Genomic DNA, 23413 nt, shown 5'->3' on the forward strand with positions numbered 1-23413 from the left:
GTCTGGGAGGGGTTGTGTGCAGAGGAGTGACGGGCAGTTTGCATGTCTGGGAATGAACAGCTGAACGAAGTGTGTGCACCAAAACATGTACATTTACAAACCAGGAACGCCAGTTTGTTGTGCACCTTTTTGAAGGAGGGCTTTACATAGAAGTAGTAAACAAGCTTATTTCTGTACTTTACTGGTAAAATCAGTTACAGAGGCTTTTGTCCTTCTATTTAGCAGTGTCTAATGCACTGTTGAAATGAACTGTTTGTCAAGGTATTGTTGAGGTGTCAAAATGCAAATGCTTCTACTTTCAGTTTCCTTACTTCTGCCTTTTTGTTATTCTATTTTAGGCAGTCCATGATCTAATGGGTAGTGCTGTTCAGCCCTTACTGAACTCTGTAGGAGACTCAGTAGAAGCTATTATCATCACTATGCACCAGGAAGATTTTTCTGGGTAACTAGAAGTATTTTTTAAATTTACCATTGCTTTTGTAAGACGTCATGCATATGCATAATAGATTGTTATTGCCACAGTGTCCTTGGAGCAAGAGTGCTTGTTTGTTGAGGGGAAAGGAATGCTTTATGGTCAATGAATACAGAAAGCAGAATTACACCTATCTATTAAAACAAATGAATCGGGTAGCATCTGTCTTCTCCCCCCCCCCCCCTTTTTTTTTTCGTATCTGTTGAGTAAAATTAATTTTAAATAGAAGAATAAAGCCAAGCGCAGGCCATTTTTGTGCTTAAAAAAAACCCTTTTGCTTTCAAAACTTATTTTTTGTGGTCAGTCTTCAGAACTGTCAGTATTCTTGTTTCCCAAAAGAAAGCATAACCTCTGATTTAAAATTACACAGAATTTTTTCTAAAGTATTACTGAATATGAAGTGGTTCAAAAAATCTTTTTCATTGAAAGCTCAGTTTGAGTGTATTATGCTATTTTCCCCATAGCATTTTAATTAAATTTTCTAGTGTTCTTTATCTGCAAAGATCTTGAGTCCTATCTATAATTGAGACTTCCTTCATGAGCATTATTTTGATTATTATCTCTGTTCTGACATCACTTATATCATCATCAGATGTCCTGTTCCCTGTCTTGGAAATTCATTGAAAATAGTATATTTTCAGAAGTGATTTAAATTTTCCTTTTGACTTCTTTTTTTTTTTTTTTTTTTTTTTAAACAATATTTTAAACTCTCCACCTTTTTTTTTGCCATCAGTAGCAAAATATCTCTCTAGGTGGATAAACTGATTCCAGCCAAAGGCTGAGTGGTGTTAGATAGCCTGTATGCTCAGCTTCCTGAGTTTGGAAGAGCTCTTTTGCCTGACTGTGATTCAAAGAAACAGAAAGATGATTGATTTCTGTGTCCTGTAGCTTCTGTGCCGCTTCTGTGATAATTAGATTGACTTTATAATCCTGGATTTGGAGGAATCTAGGAGACTAATTCTATACAGAGAACAAGTCTGGGACATGCTAAAACTAGTAACCCTCTGACAAATGCTTGTATTTTCTGATCCATGGGGTTTCAAATCAACAGCTGGGACATTTAAGCTTAGGGGCTGGCTTTGAGGTTTAGGCTCCAAACTGGTGGAGGCTCTGCAGGCTGCGTAGGAGTGGGGTGATTTCCTTTATCTTGTTAGGATGGGAATGGCTGATAGAGATATTTTTTGACTGTAGTTTCAGAGAGTGCTACATGCTCTTTGTTCTGAGTAGAAATGAGACTCTAGAATTCCTGCCATGACTTCGTGGGATAGGAAAAAAATTAAAAAGAATCCAATAGTTTTTGGTTGTGTTTTAAAGATGAGTTTAGCTGTCCCTATTTCTTTTTTCTTTTCTTTTTTTTTTTTCCCAGATCGTTATCCGGCTCAGGAAAACCAGATGTCCCTTGTTCTCTGTACATGAAAGAATTACAGGGTTTTATAGCAAGAGTCATGAGCGACTACTTCAGACATTTTGAGTGTTATGACTTTGTCTTTGATAACACTGAAGCCATGGCTCAAAGAGCAATTGAACTTTTCATTCGCAATGCCAGTCTAATAAGGCCCCTCAGCGAAGGTGGGAAGATGCGGCTTGCGGCGGATTTTGCCCAGGTACCCTTAATACTGATTTCTGCTTTTTACTGTGTTCACTGAAAAGCCTCAATACTTATGTCCCCATCTGAGTAGAAACAGTTGTAAAAATTGGTGCATTCTAGGTCTAAACATCCTCTCTGATGAGATACTGTATCCTGAGAAATGCATCCACAAAGTAGCTGAAGATCCCTCATCACCATGAGGCACATTCAGGGAGGTCTGACAGCCTCCTATCAAGTGACTGTTGCATTTAAATTCAGCTGTGTCTTGACATTTTATCCCACTTGTCTGACCTATTCGGTACGTCCATCATTTGCCACCATTCATTCACTTCATTCTTTCTTCTAACGGAATGGAGTGTCGCTTTCTTAATCGCTTCATATATCACAGTGCCCACAGTGGTTAATCGCTAACTCAGCTGTCTTGCAGTGTAGGAAACAAGCTAAAGAAATACCAATATCCTGTGGAAGAACTGCCCTTTCAGTAACAGAAGGGCAGTTTTGTGGGATTCTTTTCATGACCTGATTGACTTATCTGCCTCTCAGCTTTATCTAGATCTTATACTGGACAAAAACACAAAACAAATTGCCAGATTAATATCCACTACCTGTCTGCATTATGTACTGCATTCAAATTTAATTCATCAGTAGTAACGCTGTGTGATTAGCTTGCCAAAGAATACAGGCATCCACTAGATTGGTCTGAGGGTCCCAGTTATTATTATCTAAGCAGAAAAGGGAATCAGCACCAGCTGCCTACATACCAAGCGCTGCTTTTGGCTGGTAGGTAACTGAGGTAGAAGAGGAAGGCAGGGAGGGAGGAATCGCTGCCATCTCCGCTCCTGCTTGTTGCTGCTTTGTGTCATTTGCCTTTGAGTTACATACTCCTGAGTAAAGTTTTTTTATTCATTACTCAAGTAGCAAATCAGCTTTTAATCACAGAAGTTAGGGGCAAGTTTTCAATTGCTTTCAGTGAGAAGGTTCTGTTCCCTTTGCTATTTTGAAGACAATGTCATAAAATTGGAGGAAAAAAAAGGACTCTTGAATCCTCCTCTGGAAGGAATATAGATAATTTTTGTAATTTATGCTGCAATACTTTCATGGTTTAACCCCAGCCAGCAACCAAGCACCACACAGCCACTTGCTTACTCCCCCGCAGTGGGGTAGGGGAGAGAATCAGGAAAAAAAAGTAAAACTTGTGGGTTGAGATAAAGACAGTTTAATAGGACAGAAAAGGAAGAAAATAATAATAATGGTATTAATAATAATAATAATAAAATAATAATAAAAGAATTAGAATATACAAAACATGTGATGCACAATGCAGTTGCTCACCACTCGCCGACCGATGTCCAGTCAGTTCCTGAGCAGCAGCCCCTGGTTAGCTGTCCTCCCAGTTTATATATGGTATGGAATATCCCTTTGGCCAGTTTGTGTCAGCTGTCCTGGCTGTGTCCCCTCCCAACTTCTTGTGTCCCGCCAGCCTTCTCGCTGGCAGGGCATGAGAAGCTGAAAAATCCTTGACTTAGTATAAACACTGCTTATTAACAACTAAAACATCAGCGTGTTATCAACATCATTCTCATCCTAAATCCAAAGCACAGCACTGTACCAGCTACTAGGAAGAAAATTAACTCTATCCCAGCCAAAACCAGGACAAGTACTGAAGTAAGTTGTATAAATTTGGGAAATATCTTCACCTAATTCTACATTAAGGAGCATCTGATTTAAGCACCTATTATGTTAAAAACATCACTTGTTCATCTTCTTTAAATACTTACTTTTCTCATTCTGACACGGGCTGCCTTTTAAGTGAAAAATGAAGGTATGTTTTCATCTGAGTGTAGGGGGATTGGCATGTTCTTCCCCACTGTGCTGAGTATAACTCCTGAACGGACAACTGTGTGAAGGTAGATGTTCCGATTTCTCTTCTTTTGTACTGTGGGAGAAAAAAATAGGTTTTGAATTCATTCTTGTCTCCTGTCTTCTACTGTTGCTGCATCTGGGGGCTGCCTTGTCCTTTTCTCATCTTCACATTGTGTCATAGTTTTGAGTTGTTTAAAAACGGGCTTAAGACCAGAACTGTCTTGGTCCAACCAGCCCCATACAGCCACCTCAGCACTCACTCTGTGCCTTTGAGCATCTCTGCGCAGAGCTCCTTAGGGCATCCCAGGCTGCACAGGGGCTGTACTGTCCAGCATGGCCTGGACACTGTCCTGTTGCTTGGGATAACAGAAAAAGGACCGAACCATTTTGTATGTGGAAGCTGCCTTATATCCATGTTTTCTGGGGTGTGTCTGCCCCCTCCCAAAAACCTGGTGGGTTTTAGGCACATGCTCATGACGTGATGGCTCTCGATAGCCCCACTGGGGAGGCTGTAGTTGCTCTGATCCGACCAGGAGTCCTGGGCATGTTCGCGAAGATGAGGCTGTGATCCAGAACAGGACTCGTTTCACTTCCATGCTCCCATTCCCATGGCACGTGGCTTTGTTGAGGAAAAGACTTGATTCCTCCAAAGAGAAGAGGAGGTTGCTGCTGCTTTGGGCTGAGGAGAGCAGCGAGCAGCTATTAAGCTGGGCTGCTGGCTTGATGGGAAGGATAAACTTTTCCAAATGGCCATAAATGCTGTGTGTAGGGGTTTTTTCAGTCCCAGAAAGGCACTGCATTGTTGGACGCAAAGGGAAGGACCTGCCTGGAAAGACACTGTGTGTGTAGAAGGAGGTTTGTTTATAAACTGTTTTTACTTGTGCTCTATTTTCTAGAGTCATTTTGAATTTTCTGTACTCAAAAAGGGTTATATGTTGCAACTTAAAAACTGGTTTTTGAGATCTAAAATGCCTTTTAGTGTTTTCATGTTACTTGCAAGCAAAAGACCTGGGCAGAAATCTGTCTAGAAGCTTTGGTTAATTTGAGGTCCTATTATAAACACACATGCAGTAAATCAGATACTCTTGGGTTGCATCAGATTTGGGGTATCTCATGTTCATGTGCACATTTCCTTCAGGGAACTTAGAGTTACAGCTGCCATATACTCAGCAGAATAGCTTTGTCTGAGAGTCAGATTTGAAAACTTTTACACTGGAAATGTGTTCTACTGATAAGTTGCCTCAGAACAAGAGGTGTCTACACAGAAGGCGGAAAACTGGGTTCAGAACAGGGTTCGGTGAGGTGCACAACAGACAGTTTTCTTGAGTAAGGCTCAGCCACTTACAGAATCAGGAATTATTGCTGTAATTCTGTTGAATTCTCTATCTTAACCCTGTTTCTAGTGTCAGTATTGCATTTTGCTGTTTTGCACATTACAGATATTTCAGCAGTAAGACGACTAGGTATGTGCTAGTGTGGCAGCTGTAAACAAAGGTACAATACGCTTGAAATATGCCTGAATATCACTAATATGATTTCATGAAGATCAGTGCTTACAGGATGACAGACACATTTTAAGCACTAGAAAATGTCTGCAGTACTGCAAGGTTATTATCATGTGCTGTGCTGTTCCTTGGGACTCTCATTTGAAGTATTTCCCGTCTATAGGCTGAATTCGTCTCTTTTCATGCTCTCAGTTTTTATGCAGGCAATTGCACAAGATTACTTTTCAGTTCACTTGTATAAATTCCTGGTTCAGTTTGTTTTCATTTGGTTTTGTATTTTTAAGGTGACCATAATTCAGTATTCACATATGTAATACCAAATTTCACTTTTTAATTCAGTACTAGTCAGACTGAAAAAAAAAAAAGTTTTCCTGGAAGCAAGCAAGCCAGCAAGCCCTGATGATTTTTCAACATTTATGTTTCTGAGGAGTACCAGTTCTTCTCCAGAGGACCTTTTAACTTGCTTGGTATTCAGAGTTGTTACAGCACTTACACTTAGGCAGACTTCGGGAGTGGTGGCTTGTGGTTCAGGCCTTCCTAAAACCTGATGGAAGTGCTGGACAATGCAGCAAAGAATGAAATATCAGCATGATCAGTTGAGAAATTTGTTTAGAAGAAATGAGGAATCTACAGTAATACTTGGCATGGAAATTAGTAGTCGGCTACATAAAGTTTGTAAGCTGATACAGGAAAATAGCTGTTTATTAATAGCAAATACAAGTCACAACTGCATTGAAATAAACTAGTCTAGAAATTGTAAAGACTAAGTAACCTTTATGCTTCATGGCATGAAGGCGTGACATGATTTCCCCTTTTTTCATAGTACAGGTGTGTGTTTGGAGTGACATAAAAAGCAGGAGCCACTGTCTGTGCCAAGAACCCCATCTCATGTCGTGATTGATTATTTTCAGCCCTGTCAAGTGAGCTATTTGTATTGATCCTGTTTGAGTTAGCACTGCTGTATATGTACCTTCATATTTTTCTTATCTAGGTGTGATTGATAGTTGGTTTTTTGGCATTGTTCAGTACTGTGTTCAGACAGTTTTGGTGGGGCATGGTTAACACTACCACCAACTCTTCAAGTCTTTATCAATAAATTACTGCAAAATGTTTTGGTTTTATTGAATTTTCCTAGAAAAATGTTTTTACTGTAGAAGTTGACAATGCTGGAATTGTAGTGCAGAAGAAGTGTTTCTATCTGCTGGTTAGCTTATGGTCAGAATCTGGTTTCCTGATTCAATATGTGGCATTAAAAAAGAAAGAATATTAGGCATTTGGGTTTTTAAAAAATGTAAACAGATTTGCTCATTTCATCAAACATGATGATACAAGTGTAAAAGTGCTTTTTATCATTTTTCCTGTCTAGTTTCTTACGGAGAGGTGAGAGAAGCAGGGTGCTGCCATCACAGTTGTAGTCATAAGGACAGAAATTACTAAAGCTAAAATGCACTTAATGTTTAATGCTAACTATCTTACTGTAAGGAGGAAATTATTTTCTGATGTGTGTTATCGTGGAGGTATTGCAGCTGAAGGATTTACTTAAACATCAGCCATTTTGGAATTGCTGCATGGGGGGAGAAATCAAATTCCACATCCCTTCAAGGCCAGCTTCTTTCATATAGTAGTTCAGAGCTCTTCTGCTTCCTTGCTTGTTAAAGCATTCTCTCCCGGTGGATGGCTAGAAAAAAGCATTTTGAGTTAGCATTTAAAAACTTGGAATTCAGCTTGGCCAGGAGGAAATGTAATTGCTAAAAATTTAATGTTAAGATTTTCCAGCTGAAAAAACAGCTGTTTAGTAATGAGAGATCTTGAAAATACCACAATAGGCACTAAACAATAACTTCACTATGGGGTTTTTCAAAGCACTCTTCAATATATATGCATTATCTGTATCTAGACTACATATTAACTTCACCCTTGGGTTGCTGAACATAATCCAATTAGAGAAGCCTGCCATGTGATGTATTTTATACAATATGGCTAGCCAGTGAATAGTTCAACGGATAATTGACCACCTAGCCACGGGCTATGGCAGGGTCATATGAGAAGAAAAGATAATATAGCCTTTTTGGGCTTAGAAAGCAAGAATCATTGAGAAGAAGCATCTGTTGGGCAGGAGTGTGCCACTGTGTTCTGCGAAGCATAGCAAAATAACATGAATAAATCATGGAAAAGCAATGGGTTTTGAATAAAGTTAGAAGAAACGAGGCAGAGTCATTAGGCCTTCTGTTCTAACTGCGCTTTCCTTTTCAGCAGGCACGTGCGCTTCCTTCTGCTTCTCTTGGATCCTGTGTTCATGATTATCTCACATTAGTCGATCAGGCCTCTGTGGTTGCAAATTAGTGCTTGGACACCTGATTTACCACTGAATTTAACCTGGATATTTGTGTTTTCAAATTTGCAGTTCTGGGAGAGAAATTTGGAAAAGCAGTGAAAAATACTACTTACCCTCTTGTATGTAAAGTCCGTAGGACATGGCTGTATGAAAGGCCTTGCACATGCGATACAAATAGCGGCTTGCAAACAGCCAAAAACATCACCTGACCTGTAAAAGCTCACCAAAATTCTTTGGAAAATATAACTTTATATCATAGCAAAAGCTGCTACGGTGTAAATATGCTGCATGAATCAACAGTTGGTGCAGCTTCAGGTGATGACAGGTAGCAAAACCAAGAAATGATGTATGCTCAATCTTCTGCCCAATTCCAGCACCTTAAAAACAGCAGCTGTTCCAGCCAAATGGTTCCTCCCAGGCACTCGCTCCCGGGCCAGCGGTGCTGGCTGGCACGATGCTCAGCGGAGACACGGAACCCCGCTCAGTGGGCCTGCAGAAATGAATGTAACAGCAGAAGGATGCTGTAGCATCTCAATACATCATTGGGCTCAGACAAAGAGCTAAAATTCAAGTGAAGAAAACATTCTTAGTTATTATGCGACGTATAGTTTTTAGTGGAGAGATCGGGTTATAACACATAGCAGACTAGTGTTGTAATTTTAAAAATTTTTAAAAAAGAAGAAGTTTCTGTGGTTTATGTACATTTTTACTACATTAGTTTTCACTCATTCCCACTCTGCATGAGTCAATTTGAGATGGTATAGTATGCTGCAAAGCTTAAAAACAATTTTTTTCTTTGGCAACCAGTACTTCACGAATCAACCATCTGCTGCCATTAAATCTATCTAGTTCTAGCCATACTAATAATTTCCTACAGTCAATAAAGGTTGAAGATGAAGTAATAGAATTTTCCAAAGTAAATTTTATTCTGTAGTACTGAAGATGAAAAATGTTGATTTATGGAAACTGCCAAGTGTGTTCAAGAGTGATAATTTACATTTGTTTTAATAAGGAATTGGTTAAACTGTAGAAAGTTTCACTTACCTCTCATTGCATCATATTATGTTTTAGGAGTGAAACAATCATTTAGAACTTATTAAGCGAAATTATACTTTGCTGTGCTGGGATTTCTTTCCCCTCTTGAGTACAGTTTGATCCATGCATCTGTTTCCATAAGTCAGACTGGCAGTTTGTTGCCTGTTACTAAGTTCTCTAAAGCACCTAAAAGAATTATCTTCTCCCCAGTTCTTCACAGCTACAAGCCCACAGCTCCCACCAGAGCTGGGACACTAGCTCCTGCAGGATATCAGTTACTTTCAGCTGCCTCAAGCCAATACTGATGCCTGAAAAGAAGCTCTAGAGAAATCAGTGTCTTGCTCCCATTTGTTTTTCAGGGTCTGTAGGGTTCTTGTATCATGATGCAGCAAAGCCTACTTAATTAGCTCCTCCTTTGGATTCCTTGCTCCTGGTCCCGTGCAGCAGACCAGCCTCTTGGCTCCCATACATGCTCAGAAGAGTCCTGGAGGATCTGAGGAACACCATGCTGAACTTGCTGTAAGCTTCATGGCAGTTTGGAGTTGGAGCACCTCCCTGCAGAAATCCCCGGGGGGAACCTGCCTGTCCTGGGACTGTGCACACAACCATGCTCCCTTCTGCTGGCAAATTCAGCACACGGCACAGCTGACGACTCCTCCTCAAGCATGGGGACATTTGTGCCTTTTTCACTGTCTGGTGGATAGCGTGCTTGCTCAGGAACTGCAGAGCTGGGCTGTATGTGCTCTTCAGCCCAAGAAACAGGTACCCCATGTGCCTGCACACGGGAGAGGTGACCTAGCCCTCAGGCTGCAAGGGTTATGGGGGACAGGGCAGGGATCCTACCTGGCTGTAGAGAAGGGGCCAGTTCATAGCCTAGAGTAGAAGATTTGGGGGCCAGAAGGGCAGCAGGCAGCAGGGAGCCAGGCTATTACCCAGGGCTGGAGCATTCATCTGAAAGAAGAAGATAAAGATCCTTATTTCCACTTCCTGGATTTTTATTCACTTTCTGCTTCTGTGAGTTTCTACTTAATGTAAAATGCATATTTCAAGCTGTCTGGAAGTGCTTGCTGTGCAGCACGTACTCCAAGGTTCCTAGGCTTGGGGAGCGGCTTTGCACTGCCTGTGGGCTAGCTCTGTAGGGCTCTGCCCATTGCCGTTCAGAGGTGCCCTCATCTGCAGAGGAAGCGTAGGTGCCTGGGTCAGGCTCTCTGGCTTTCCCAGCTTTGTCTGACTGAGTGTCATGTAGGTGGATACCCCTACAACATGACCCACCTGACCTATTTTAGATGTCTACCTCGGGGAAAGCTGCATCACACCCCAGGAGTGGCTGTTTGTCTCTACTGAGTATGAAGAGAACCTGTAGATGTTGAGAAGTAGGTGAGATGACTCCTATCCTGCCACCTGCTTTTTAAGATGGGTGCCTGAAGTATAAGGCCTTGATTTGCATCAGTTGCTAACTTAATTTCTTCTGGTTTTAGGTGAACTATGGCATCATAGTTCGTTACACAATCTTTCTTGTTTGTGCTGGAACCCCAGCATAGGTACATGCTCTTGGTGAAGCCAGTGGCCCAGCAGCCAGCTCTGTCTAAGGGAATTCTACAGCTGGAAAGAAGAATAGTGTTAAAGACTTCACTGTAAATAGTGTCTTATCACAAATGCTTTGAAACTTGTTCAGCAGTGTTGCTTAAATGGGAAACTCCTTGTATGGTGTTTTTGATTGTAATTTATTTTAGCTCTCATCCTTTGAAACTTTGCTTAATTGTGCATTATGTGGACATCAAAAGACTGAATAGTCTTTCAAGTTGGGAATTTTAAAAAACGTACAGGGAGAATAAAGCTTGCATCCCTCTGTTGACTGACACTTCAGGAATGCAAAAAGATAAAGACATAATCCATATCTGGCTAAAATTACATTGCCTATGCGGTTTGTTTGAGTGGTGCTGTTTACATTAGTGTGCATATTAACTGAAATTTTGCCACATAATACTCATGTTCAGTCTGGGCTCTGGAAGTGAAATTGTTGTTTGTCACTTCTGTGTCCTCACTGTTAAAAGAGCCTGTGACAGAATTTAGTCTCACATGAATCATGTAAAACCTCAAGCGGAGCCTGGCTCTTGTTTGAAAAGGCAGGTGAACTCCACTGCTTAAAAACCAGAAAGTGTTTAAAGATTGTTTGTTTTTAAAGATGGCTGCTGTAACTCAGAGACCGAACAGTATAAAAATAACTATGAAATTAATGCTCTTACTGATGCTCTTTTGCCTGTGATTCCGTACGAGCCTGTGGCAATAGGTCCCAACTGCCTTCTGTCTAATCTGCGTAGGTTTTATGCCCCAGAATTTGGGGCTGAGTGTTGAAGAAGGAATCACTTTAACCTTGTTCTTCGCCAAAGGAGAGGGTGCCCAGCTGAAATGGGTATGCATTTTTAGTGCTTCAGGAGTGGCTCATGGAGACCTGCCTAGATTTGCTTTCCTCCCGGGCTGCGGTCAGATTTTTGGGGTATTGACATAAGTGCTTCATCAGGAAACTCATCACTAACAAAATAAACGTGCTGAGAGAAACAAAGCTTCAGTCTCAAAAAGCTCGTGAGACCCCTTCTGTTGTTAACCACAGACTTTCACCATGATTTGTCATGGGATGCTTACTGGGTTGCCAAGAACAAGGCAAAAGTCTTGGCTTGGGCAGTGCAGTCTCCAATTCAGCCACCAGCGAGAACTCAGTGACTTGGTCTGCAAGTTTGGACTAATGCTTGAAGGCGGGCTGCTTCAACACCAAGTTTTATATTTTGCCTCAGTCTAATTCAAACTAAAATGTTTGGTTTGTAGATGGAGCTAGCAGTAGCACCACTGTGTCGGCGAGTCTCTGACCTAGGAAAATCTTACAGACAGCTGAGGTCATTCAGGTGAGTTGCAGTCACAGGAATTGGCAATTGGCAGTATGACCAAACCGTATTTCAAAACTGATTTCTTACCTCGTGTTAGTTCTGATTGAACTGAGCTTTTTTGGCAACACCCACCTGCAAATTAGAAATAGATTAAAGTTCTTTTAAATTTTATGCAGAGTATAACTATGATTTAACAATCTTTGTCATGCAAATGTTGGCCAAATTGTACTTTTTTTGTGTTGCTTTCAGTGCAACTTCTGTATGACAGTGAGTTCTATAGTTACCTTAAGTGTTTTCACTGAAATATAAAATTTACAGTCCTGTATTGTTTCATTACAATAGGCAACTTCTGTAAATGTTTACAAACTGAACCTGTGTTGAAAACCTAAGATGCAGACTAGTGGAAAAAAATCAGATGATTCTGTCCTAACACAATATTGCCACCATATAGACATTTTTCTAATGCGTAAGATAAGCTTTTTCTTCCTTTCACAAGTATATTGTTACATTTTTCCAGACCGCTGCTGTTCCAGACCAGTGAGCATATTGCCAGTAGCCCAGCTCTGGGAGAGGTTATTCCATTCAGCATTATTCTTCAGTTCTTATTTACAAGAGCACCACCAGAGTTAAAATCACCCTTCCAGGTAATAAGATCAACCTGTCTTTCCTTTCGAGATGTCCTAAGGAGGAATGAACATGGTGGTTTGCCCTCATTATTTTAGTTAAAAAGTATTCAAGCTCATACTTTATATGATTTCTTGGCTTTTGTTTTTATTGTGGTAAAGGTGTTAATGGTCATTGACTTCATATTTTGATTGATTAACAGTAGGAAGATGATGATTTTAAATAGACTCTCAATTCTTTAATATTGTGTCTCATAGAAGAAATTGCAGGTCTTATCCCAGACTGCAAATTGTGGGGATCCTGCTCATGTAAGATGCAGGAAATCTCGAATCAAAACCCTGTCAGAATTGAGCGAACAGCTGATGTAGGAGATCACCTCTGAGCTCCCAAATAATGAATGTATTGGGCTATTTCTGTTAATTGTGTCTTATTCCTTAACTCATTCTGCATCACTGCAGTATTAAGAGAGCCCCATGTGGCCTTCATTTGTGTCATCGTTGATTCTGAAATTGGTGTGTGTGTTTCCTTTTTCACATTTGTGTGTGATTGGTGTTTGTGTTTCTCTGTATCAGAGGGCTGAGTGGTCCATTGCCCGCTACTCCCAGTGGCTGGATGATCATCCATCTGAAAAAGACAGGCTTGCTCTCATACGGTAAAAATCATGCTTCTTTCTTCTCTACATTTATGGTAATGGAGCAGTAACTTATCTGCACACCAGGACTGGTCTTGAAAAGTAAAAAAATGTGCTATAGAAGATGTGTCATAAATACCATTGCCCTCTCTCCACTCATGGGATGAGTTGCAAAATGGGAGAATATATAAACTGAACACTCACCTCCACCCACTGTACCCAAACCCTCCAGTGCCTTTTGAAGGAGCACATAGTCCTCTTGCAAAAGAAGGAAACCATGCACCATGATGGTTTATATTCATACTGTGTTCTAGCAAAACTGCCACTCCCAACTGTTGGAAAGTTAAGGCTGCAGCCATCCTGTGTTCTGTATTGGGAAAGAGACGCTTTGGAAGCTTAAGCAGTGAAAATGTAGGTAGGAATTTAAAAATGAAAGTCCCTTGTTACAGCCCTGTAATGTTATTCTTCAGGAAATCAGTCTGGGATTGTTAGGAAGTGATGATTTTTAAGGTCTTCCTACTGTAGATGACTTTTTAGCTAAATACTATTTTGCATCTTAAAATGTCAGGAAAAGTTATGAAGAGTCTTGTTTTTCGAAACAGGCAGATTTTAAACGTATGTTAAGAGAACAGAAGTGTTGTATGAACACGGCAGAGGCAGCCTGAGGATCCTCAGGATTCAAGGCTCAGATGATCATTTGGCTCCTAACGTCCTAACTCTTCCAGCCATCTTCTCAGTGTCCTGTCCTGACCTCGGTGCCACCCGCGCCAGTGGCACGGGAAAGGTTGTCACACACAGCTGCACCAGGCTTGATCTGGCCTGGGAGCCAACTCCATCCTTAGACTTCTGCTCATGGATGTTGCCAGCCTTTGCTGAAATTAATAAAAGCTGACTTTGAAGTTCCAGCCAGCAGTGGTTGTGCTTGAGAATATCGACTATTGTCTGTCCACACTTTTAAAGCCTCCAAGAGGAGTCTGCTATAAATATTTACAGTTCTTGAAGCCGATAGCACCGTACAGTCCAGTGTAGTGCTTGGGCCAGTTAAGGAAATACTAGTTGGTCACCAGTAGATATTAGTAGGATTTATTTCCAAAATATTAAAATGCAAACTGTGTCTCTTAGTATGTGTATTAAAAGAACATTTTTTGAAAATCATACATGTTGTTAGTCTAGGTTGGCTACAAAACTAGGTTTTCTTGAATCTCAAGCCACGACACCTTGAATTACAGGGGGATGGATAATGGGTACAGGGCTGATACAGCTGTATATGTAACTTAGTTATTAATATTTTGATTGTAATTTCTGTCCTGATAGTACTGGAAAAACCGACAATGTTGAATTTCAGGTATGTTAGGGAAAGCCAAGAATGCAAATAATTTGAGAACTGATGGGATTTTGTTCTCTTCGGTCCTTTTACACAAATTTGAAAATGCCATCCTTAAACTATAACACATTTTTGTCTTTGCTTGCAATTAAATTTCATCCAGACTGATTCAGTTAATGGGCTTGCTGGTGGTCATGTTCAGACACTGATGAATTGCTCTGATCATGGAGGTATTAAGGGACAAGCCTTGGGACAAGAGTTCTAGGCAGAGAAAGCGTCATCCATTAGACCATGTAGCGTAGCTGGAATACCTAAGCTTTTCATTTCAGTCCGTTCAACGAAACCTTTATTCATTTTGCATGGGATACCACTATTAAAATATTTTAACTTTGTAATCTCAAGAATGCTGCTGCAAGGTTGTCACTTGGCAAGGTTGTCACTTGAGCATTTTACAATGAGACTGTGGTCCTTTTGCTTTGCACTGTGGGGTGCTTGGACATTGCTCAGACTTCTGTCCTCCCAGGGCATGGAGAGGGCAGCTTTGAAGATCTGCCCTTCCCAAAGGCCTCTGTTGGCACTCCAGGGGCTCTTCCCTACTCTTGGTATGCCGGAGCAAGGCTGTTTGTCACTGCCCACGCCTGACTGCTTCTCCATCCATCCCCAGGCCCACCGCTTGCAGGCACCGCTCGCGCGGCTTGGCGGAGCTGCGCTGGGTTTGTCAAGCGGGCTCTTCCCTCGGGGGGGCTTGGCTGGCAGCTTGCAGAGCCCTGCAGGGCTGGGAGCAAAGAGCTGACCGGCGCTTGAGTGCCGCGAGCAAAGGGGGTGGTGCTCCTCTGCAGACACTGGTAACCTCTGCAGGCAGGGCTGTGTGCATTCACCTTTTGACCATCTCCTCATGCCTGTTGGCCATTTCTAAATGGGCCGGTTGTCCATGCGTAAGGCCAGCAGGCAAACGTCGGTCACTAGTGTGACTGTCTTTCACTCTCTTTAATACTCTATTGAAAGATTTCCGAGTCTGCTCTTCACGTGTCTCCTGTGAACCGAAGTTGAACTACAGGCATCTTGCTCATTTGTCTGGAGTCTCTTATCAGTCACCCTCGTCGTGCTTTTTCTGCCTGTAGTTGTTCAGCCGTGCTAATCGAACCTTGGGTGTTTTGAGCCTTCAGATCCCTGCACTGACTTCAACAAGAGATTATGTTTGCTGCAACCTTGCAAGTGGTAATTTTCTGCAACTTCCCTTTGTAATGACTGTGCCACTCTAGGGACCTGCTGCTTAGATATTAGTTTACTTGCATTATCAGAACCCTTACATCTTCACGTTAAAGCTAATTGCAGTGCTTCTTTCCTTCTCTAGATCTTAAATGCTTCATATGCAGCGTAGTGTTAATGTTATGAATTAGTAGCATTCTGAGCATTTTTGTGCATTTCTTTCTGCTTGTCTTCAGCACAAAGGGTGGGATTTACCTGGCCAGAGGTCTATTAGCCAGACTCCCTTTATAGTCAACAGAGAGAAACGGGCGCTGCTGGGGCTGATTCATCTCGTCTTGAAGTAGGTGCCTAAAATAGGTCAGTTGCGTTGTGTCCTGAAAGCTCCATTTTCTCTGCTCAGTGCAGGGAGCGTGGGCTGGGACACGGGAGCTCTCTCAGGCAGGCAGCTGCCCTGCAGGCATTCAAAGTTAGGTGAGATGACCCTGCTGCAGGCGTCCTCCCCAAGCGGGGACTGTGTTGAAAGGAGAGCTTCTTTAGGCGGCCAGGGCCCTTTTTTTTTCTTTTTCTTTTTAAATTAAGTTTGAAAACTCAACCTATCTTCCATAAAAGAAACCCTGTTAGACGTGGCAGGATTGGAGCCAGCCTGAAGGACAGTTCATCCACGCAGGGGCCCAATTCTTATCTTTACCATTAGAACGTGGGTAAACTCCTCATTCAAGATCAGTGTTGCTGGAGCAGAGTTGGAAGGTCCAGCAAAGGGTTCATTTTCGTAACGAGCCGGTGTCCTGAGCCAGCAAGTGGTGCTGACCACTGACAAGCACCCGCCTGGGGACCGCCACGAAAGCCCCACCCGTGCCCGAGGTTCAGTGTGGCTAGGCGCAGCAGCCTGGCAGCTTTGCCGCCAGCAGCAGAGCCGGGCTGGGTCACTGCTCCGCTCTGCTGAAACCAAGCAAGCGGCAGCCACGCAGGGTGGCTGGAGGGCTGCCCGTGCTGGCTGCGGCGCCTCCGAGCAGTCCCCCGGCCAGCGCCAGGCCATGCGTAAAACCCTCCGTCACTTATGCTTGTCTGTCCGCGCACAGTCCCTTTGATCTCTTTATTACGCAGCCTGGAATAAACCGGGTATGTCTCTTGCTAATCTGTTGTCCTATAGATGATGCTGTTGGAGATTTTACTGTTCAGTTTTACAGTAACTTTTATAGCACTCAGTTAAATAGATCTGGTGTCAGACAGATCTGCTCTTACACAGCATATTTTCCGTTTTCCTCTTTGCCCTGAAGTTTGCAGAGCAAACAGACTTTTGACAAAGTACTAGAGAAAACTGCCGTCCTCCAGTTGCCCTGCTAATTGATTGGGACCTGAGCGCACAGAGTGCTACCCCGCTACTGAACAGAAAGATGATCCCTGCCTCCTCTGGAGGTTACGGTTTAAATCAGGCTCCGTTTGACCGAGTCAGAGCCCAGGACGGTAGCACTAACATTCACAATTCCATATAAAATTAACTAATGGATTAGAGTAATTCTAAATGATATGCATTAAGATCCCTTTAAGAACTACAGCCCAAATCGTACACTTTTTTTTTTCTTTTAACTGTAGATACAAATCTTTATGGGTTGAAATAACATTTTAAAAAAGAACTATCTGCGTCTTATATAATCAGCTTGTCCTGATTTCCAAGAAAGCTCATGTTTTTGCTCAAGCAAGTGAAGTAATTTAATAAGTGCTTTAAAATCCTTTTCCTTATGTGGGAGGGCATCTTAAACTTAGATTTTTTTTTCCTTACTTCTTATGGCATTTTTAATGAAGCATTAATATATGCAGAACATCCCACCAACCCTCTTCCCATAGCTCTCTTTTACAAACAATATTGGTAATGTATAGCATAGCTTGTCTTTTAAAATAGAAACAGATTGCTGAACAGGTTTTATGTCCTTTATTAGACTGGAAGATGCTGAATTTAGGGCATTATTTAGTCTAATCCCTTCAAGAGTGTGTTTTGTGTATTACATAAACAGGGTTTCTTCCATCTTCTTAAATACCAGTAATACAACTATAAATTACATCTTTTTATATGACAACAGCTGTGATCTCTTCTGTGCTGGAGACTTGATGATACTGCTTTCACCCATGATGCTGTTTATTTTTCCATTACTACTTATGCACTAGTGTTTTTACAGTGTCCTCTACAGGAGCAGGCCTACCTTTTTTTAAGACAAGATTTGAGTGGTAAAGTGGTGCATATGAATTGAATTCTGTACTGCCAGCATAGTTTATAAAAGCTCATTTGAGTGAGGACCGGTAAAGTTTACAAAAATGTCGTCATAAAATCTGCCTTTCAAGTGTTAACAAAGCTGCTAAACTCATTATCTCCCAAGATGAGACACACTTACTTACCAAAATGAGGTACACTTACATAGGCATCGCAGCAACTTCAGTGAAGCGTATTGTTACAAGTTGCCCAGCTCAGCCAGCCTCCTCTGAAATCTGGCTGGGCACAGCAGCAACCATCTCGCTTTGCTGTAAGCAGCTTCCTGCATTTCTGTGTGTTGCAATCCTGAAATCCCACACTTAAGACTTGGTAGCTGTCTTCAGAGAAGCAAAATTCCCATCCCGAATGTACTTCTGAAATCACATCTACTTCATGACTGTTGGTGCTTGCGGTTACCTCTCCCAGCCCGTTCCTCCCTCGCGCTCTGAAGCAACCTCACCGTTATTCTCTGGGCTCCAAACATCCTTTCTCCCTGGATTCATGATTTCTGCCATTTTGCTACCTGGACCTTCCTTTGCCAGGAATGCTGTTCCTAATAGGATGGACGGGCTTCCTGGCCTGTCGCCGTCATGTCGTTACCGTGGACAGCAATGCAGAGGAGAGTTTCCTGAGCCGATCAGAGCTTGAGCAAGATTATGAGCTGTTCCGTGGTCACCAGGTAGCATATGGAGCTCCAGGTGACTGCAGCTGCCTCTTGGTACCTCTAACAGGTACATGAAGCAGGTCGTTCTCCAGGCCAGTTCTTCGCTGGAGGTGCCCATGTCCTCTGTTCAGCGGTAGGTGTTTCTCTGTGACTTGTTTGTTCTCTTGGCACTGCAGTTCCCATCAGTTGTTCCCCCAGGGTTACAGTGAAGTTCCTGCCAATGGGAGACATGGCATCTGCAAAATAACCTTCAGAAGTTGAAGGCTGACAAGCCAAAACTTACATAAATGTTAAATTTGGTGAGAAGGTGGTTCTCACCATGCCTTTGGCATGGTCATTAGCGAAACTCTTTACTGTCTGAGAAGAACCAAGCTTTTGTTTTAGCAGTTCAGATAAGGTTATTGTTTGTGAATTGCATTTTAACATTCAGCTTCAGAGGGTTTAAATACTTTTATTGGACATGCGGGCATGAGACATGGGAAAATAGTGAATGCATTGAGTCTTACAGTATTGAGAAAGCTTTTATTTTCATTGTTGAATGTAATACGAGCTCTGGTTTAGAAAAATGCCTGAGAATTCACCTTATAGTATTGATGAAGTAGTAATTATTGGTTGTCTTTTGAGCAGAAATGAGAGTTAGTTAAGATGCTCCTGGGCTGGTCATACTGATGAAGGTGGACTCTGTCTCTCTGAAACAACACAAGCAGAGCCACAGTAGAAGAGCAAGCACAGCAGAAGAGAGCTGACAAAGATCAACTTCTGTCGGCTCTCGGTCTCTGCTGGGAAGGAGAAGGGTCTGGCAGTTTTGAGGCCACCAAACAATTGGCCGAATTCCTTTTAGCTGCTTCTTGAGTTGTAAGAGGACAGCGGCTGCCGCTGATGGAGGTGGTTTTGCCAGTGAAATCAGATTCTTTTGATGCAGGAGAGAAAGAAAAAACATAAAAGCTGTGGGAAGGTGTGACAGCAGGACTCTAATACTGGTGTTTGGCACTTAGCGTAGCCTAAGTCTCATTCCCTCTTGTTTGATCTGATGGGAATTACAGTCTGGCTAAGGATTATCAAGGGTGACGCTGAGTGGTTTTGGGTGCTGCTTTTAAGGTAAAGCTTCTCCCTTTCATCTGAAGGGATCTGGTTATCTCTGTCATCTTTTTTCAAGGGCTTTTTCAAAGCAAGGAGATAGATAGTCAGGAAGGGATAGCAGTGTTACCATCTGGACAATGATGCCAACCCACAACTTCACCAAGAGGTGTTAGAGCATTCTAAATTAAGCAGGTCAATATGTTTTTTTCTATTTTCAGCTTTTGATGACTTCTAAAAACTATTTGGGCCCAACAAACTTTGGGGAGTGTATAGAGGAGAAGACAGGGACACTGGTGAGTGGACGGGGAGAGATTCATCAAGATGAATGACAGTTACAGTAAGAAAACTATCACAGGAGTTTCTCAACTGTATTTTTAATACAAGGGACTATTCATTGTAGAAGGTAACTACCATCTGACATGTTTAACGATTACTGCTGGCCGGAGCACTTGAGTGCTGACCTGAGTGGAAACTGAGACACAGCTGAGTCTTCTGAAGCATCCACCCTCATCCTGATGGGATCCTTGAGCATTCCCTGCCTGCGCTTCCCACCTACTGCTCAGTCTGCTCATCACATGCTCTGCCCCTCATTGCCACGAGAGGCCAGTTTATCGACAAAGCACACTTACCTGCTGTCCCTTTCCCCCAGTCTCACTTCCTCTCTTTAAATCTTGGCATTTAAAACTTGTGGATGTGCCTGATCTCTCTGCAGTCCATCATGCCGATGACCTTTGTTGGGAGTGAGGTGAGCTGCACCCAGAGCACTTCCTGGCTGCAGCAAGCAGGTTTTTAGTTGTTGCCTCTTTCCCTGTAGACTGTGTGCTGCTCCCCAGAGACCACTGGGAAGAACAGGCTGAAGGTTTTCAGGGAGCTGACCAGGTGCAAAAAGTCAGCTTTATTTTAACTAGATAAAATAAATATTCTCTCCTTGCCTTTCTGGCTGTAATGAGGAAGTAACTTTTCTCTTGCTGTTTGTTGATGTGCAAAAAAAAGCAAGTGACTCTTTGGAGTGTATTGGTACCTGGTGTGGACCCTTCAGGAGTAACTCACTAGTAAGTTGTTACCAACATTGACGGCTCTCAAGTGCACCCAGGTCAACATGAGGGACTGTTTCTGTGCTCGGTCACTTTATTCTTCTGAAGCCTCCCAAGTCTCCAGTGCTCCAGTCCATCCTCCTTTTGCATCACCTCAGTCTCGGACAACATGGCCTGGGCTTCAGCGAAGGGGGAGGCTCAAGTCCAGCTGCCCTGCCTGGGGATGTCAGGAGCTGTGGGGGGTGGTGAGCATCACCTTGTGTCCGTGCTGGTTCATTCCCAGCCTGTGCTCAGAAGAAAAGCTACCTCAGGTTTCTTGGTGGCACAGGTGCAGGCTTCACTCTCTCCATGTCAAACTCCATTAGTGACAGGCTCGGGAGTCTGACTGCCTACATGCGTGCTCGGTGGGCCCTCCTGTTGCACTCGGCCGTGAGGCTTACAGGTCAGTGCCCGGCTTTGAGGGGGATGAGAAGTGCTGGCGCGAGCGGGTGCAGCCCCAGGACCAGCTTGCTGGGCCGAATTGTCATTGCTGTCACTGGCTTCTCAGAACCCAAAGCTCAGGCTCGTCTCTCCAGCAAACCAAGTACAGGCTCTTGGCCTCAGGAGCGCTTCCCACGTGTTAGTAAATGCACTTGCTGGAGGTTCCCAGCAGCGCTCTGACATGGGTGGGTTTTAGTTTTCGTTTAGGACGTTCAAAGCCCTTGCTGGTTTAGCAATAGCTTTGCTCTCAAGCATCAAAGTGTATTACAGCCCCACTTCTTCCTATCATCTCCTCTTCTGGTTGGCCAGGTTTGGTGGGCTCATCTGTAGCTTTCCAGTGCTACACAGGGATCTTGGCCTCTCCTCTCATCATCTTGCTGCAGGAGGAGACCATGTGTGTAACATCGTAAGCCAAGTCTCACTCTCTAGTGCTTCTGCTTTCCTTAAGCCTTGCCTAATTAAATGCCTACTTAGTGCCTGTCACTCGCCTCCAGTTGCCAGCAGGCACGTGTGGGTCAGCAGCGCTGCCTCAGGTCCCCTGAACTCCGTGCGGGAATGCAGTGTTTCACCGCAAGCTTGGCTGTTGGAAGCAGCAGCGACCATGAACAGCGCTCTGCCTCGGCCCAGCCCACCATCCTACACCAGCTGATGTGTTCATCGACAGGACACTGCAGTTGCTCTGTGGTGCCACCTCCCTCAACCCGGTTTTCCCCCCTCCTGCCCATTACCAGATGTGCACAACCACCACCTGCATGCTTCCCCAAGTGGGACTGGGAACGTTCCTGCCACATTACCAAAAACCCCGCAGACCCCTCCCTGTCAGAGCAGCTGTGCTGGTGTGTCCCACGCTGCCATAAAGGCATGCAGGAGACGAACCCCAGGACTGCTTCCCCACATGGTGACCCAGAGCGACGACTTCAGCTCTGCTACTTGGGCATTAGCAGCAGGACCCACTGTCCTGCAGGTGGTGCCTGGGTACGGCCAGGAGTCTGTGTTAGTGCTGCAGCTGTCACCATCCAGCAGAGGAACAGCCATGTACCAGGAGCTCTTACACCCTGCTTGAAATGGGGCCTCTTGTTTGTGCATGCGTTTGCCTGACTGTCAACATTTTGCTGTAAATAGCACCAATGGAACATAATATAAACAGAGAGTTTTAGCTGGAAACCCCAAGATCATGCTATCTGTTACATGAAGAAACAGAATGGGAAAAAAGGAGGCCACAATTAAATTAGAAGCATATGTCTTAATATTTAAGTATGGCCAAACTAACTCGGTGTACTTAATGAACTATTAAGCCAGACTCTGAAAAGATCAGCCTTTGCAAAGTCTTTGTTTTACAGCTCTGCTGTCGTTCGCCATTTACTAGAATTGTTGGATGAAAGGTGGCCCTGTAAAGCAAGTTAAATTATGCACAGACAAGCATGTCATCACAGTTGCCCCTTTTAGCTTTGAAATGTGTTTGTGCAACTCACACACGACTACTGTGACATTCTACAACGTGCAGAAACACCGCAAAGACACACACACACACACACGCACGCACATGCTTTGTCTGTGGGTTAGCGCAGCATTTCCCAAAGGACAGTGGCAGTTCAAAAGACTGAGACGGGAAAACACCCAAAGGCATCTCGGTCGTTCACCAGTGCCCCAGTTTTCGTGCTGCAAGTTGTACTCTTAGCGTCTGCAGCAGCTGGAGTCTATTCTTTTCGTTTCTAAAGGTTACCAGAACAGCACTGTGCCCATGTCTGTGCGTCAGAGCTGTCATTTCAAGCCATCTGCAACATGCTGCTGATGATTATTTAAGTGTTAACTTGTTCACTCCTCAGAACATGCAAGGAAGGAGAGAAAGATCATGAAACATTATGTAGAGCTTTGTACGGCCTTTCTTGCCCCACTTCCTTCCACAGAGACATGCAAGATGACCTGAGGAAAATGCTGTAGGGGGGGGAAGAAGTCAGTTAAATTCAGTTGCAGATCCTGAACTTCCAGTATTGTACATTACTTAACTGCTTCAGTTACTTTTTTTTTTTTTCAGGGGTGCACTGGAAGCTTATGTTCAATCAGTAAGAACAAGAGAGGGAAAGGAGTTTGCACCCGTCTATCCCGTAATGGTTCAGCTGCTGCAGAAAGCGATGTCGACCCTTCAGTGATCCTATCTGGACAACTCTGCTTCAGACTTCCTCAGAAAATTGTACTTGTGGAACACTAGAATAGTTAAAAGTTTCCATCTAAAAATCACTTTATTTTAACACCAGGAAAAATAGTTACAAATAACGTAAATGATTCTCTATTGCACTGCTTTTTGCTTTGACATACTATATACTGATTTCAACTCTTTTTGCTAAAACTGTAATAAAGAGCATTGACTGTACAATCCTGAATTCAGTATCTGAAATTCTTCAGCAGGTTCCTGACTGCCAAGCACCAGAATATACTTCGGAT

General features: G+C 43.0%; 1 protein-coding gene across 1 annotated transcript in view; it reads left to right on the top strand.

Annotated features, from left to right (window-relative positions):
* COG5 (component of oligomeric golgi complex 5) overlaps positions 1–23166 on the top strand; it is a 194023-nt gene extending 170857 nt beyond the window's left edge. Inside the window, exons 17-22 of the mRNA XM_086480612.1 lie at positions 339–442; positions 1839–2076; positions 11622–11698; positions 12198–12324; positions 12877–12956; positions 23007–23166. Of these exons, the coding sequence (XP_086336738.1) occupies positions 339–442; positions 1839–2076; positions 11622–11698; positions 12198–12324; positions 12877–12956; positions 23007–23121 (741 nt within the window). The 3' untranslated portion in view covers positions 23122–23166. The remainder of the gene's footprint in view (positions 1–338; positions 443–1838; positions 2077–11621; positions 11699–12197; positions 12325–12876; positions 12957–23006) is intronic.
* Positions 23167–23413: the final 247 nt, after the last annotated feature.

Source organism: Leptosomus discolor, chromosome 1, assembly GCF_034619465.1.
Source record: "Leptosomus discolor isolate bLepDis1 chromosome 1, bLepDis1.hap2, whole genome shotgun sequence".
Classification (NCBI taxonomy): domain Eukaryota; kingdom Metazoa; phylum Chordata; class Aves; order Leptosomiformes; family Leptosomidae; genus Leptosomus; species Leptosomus discolor.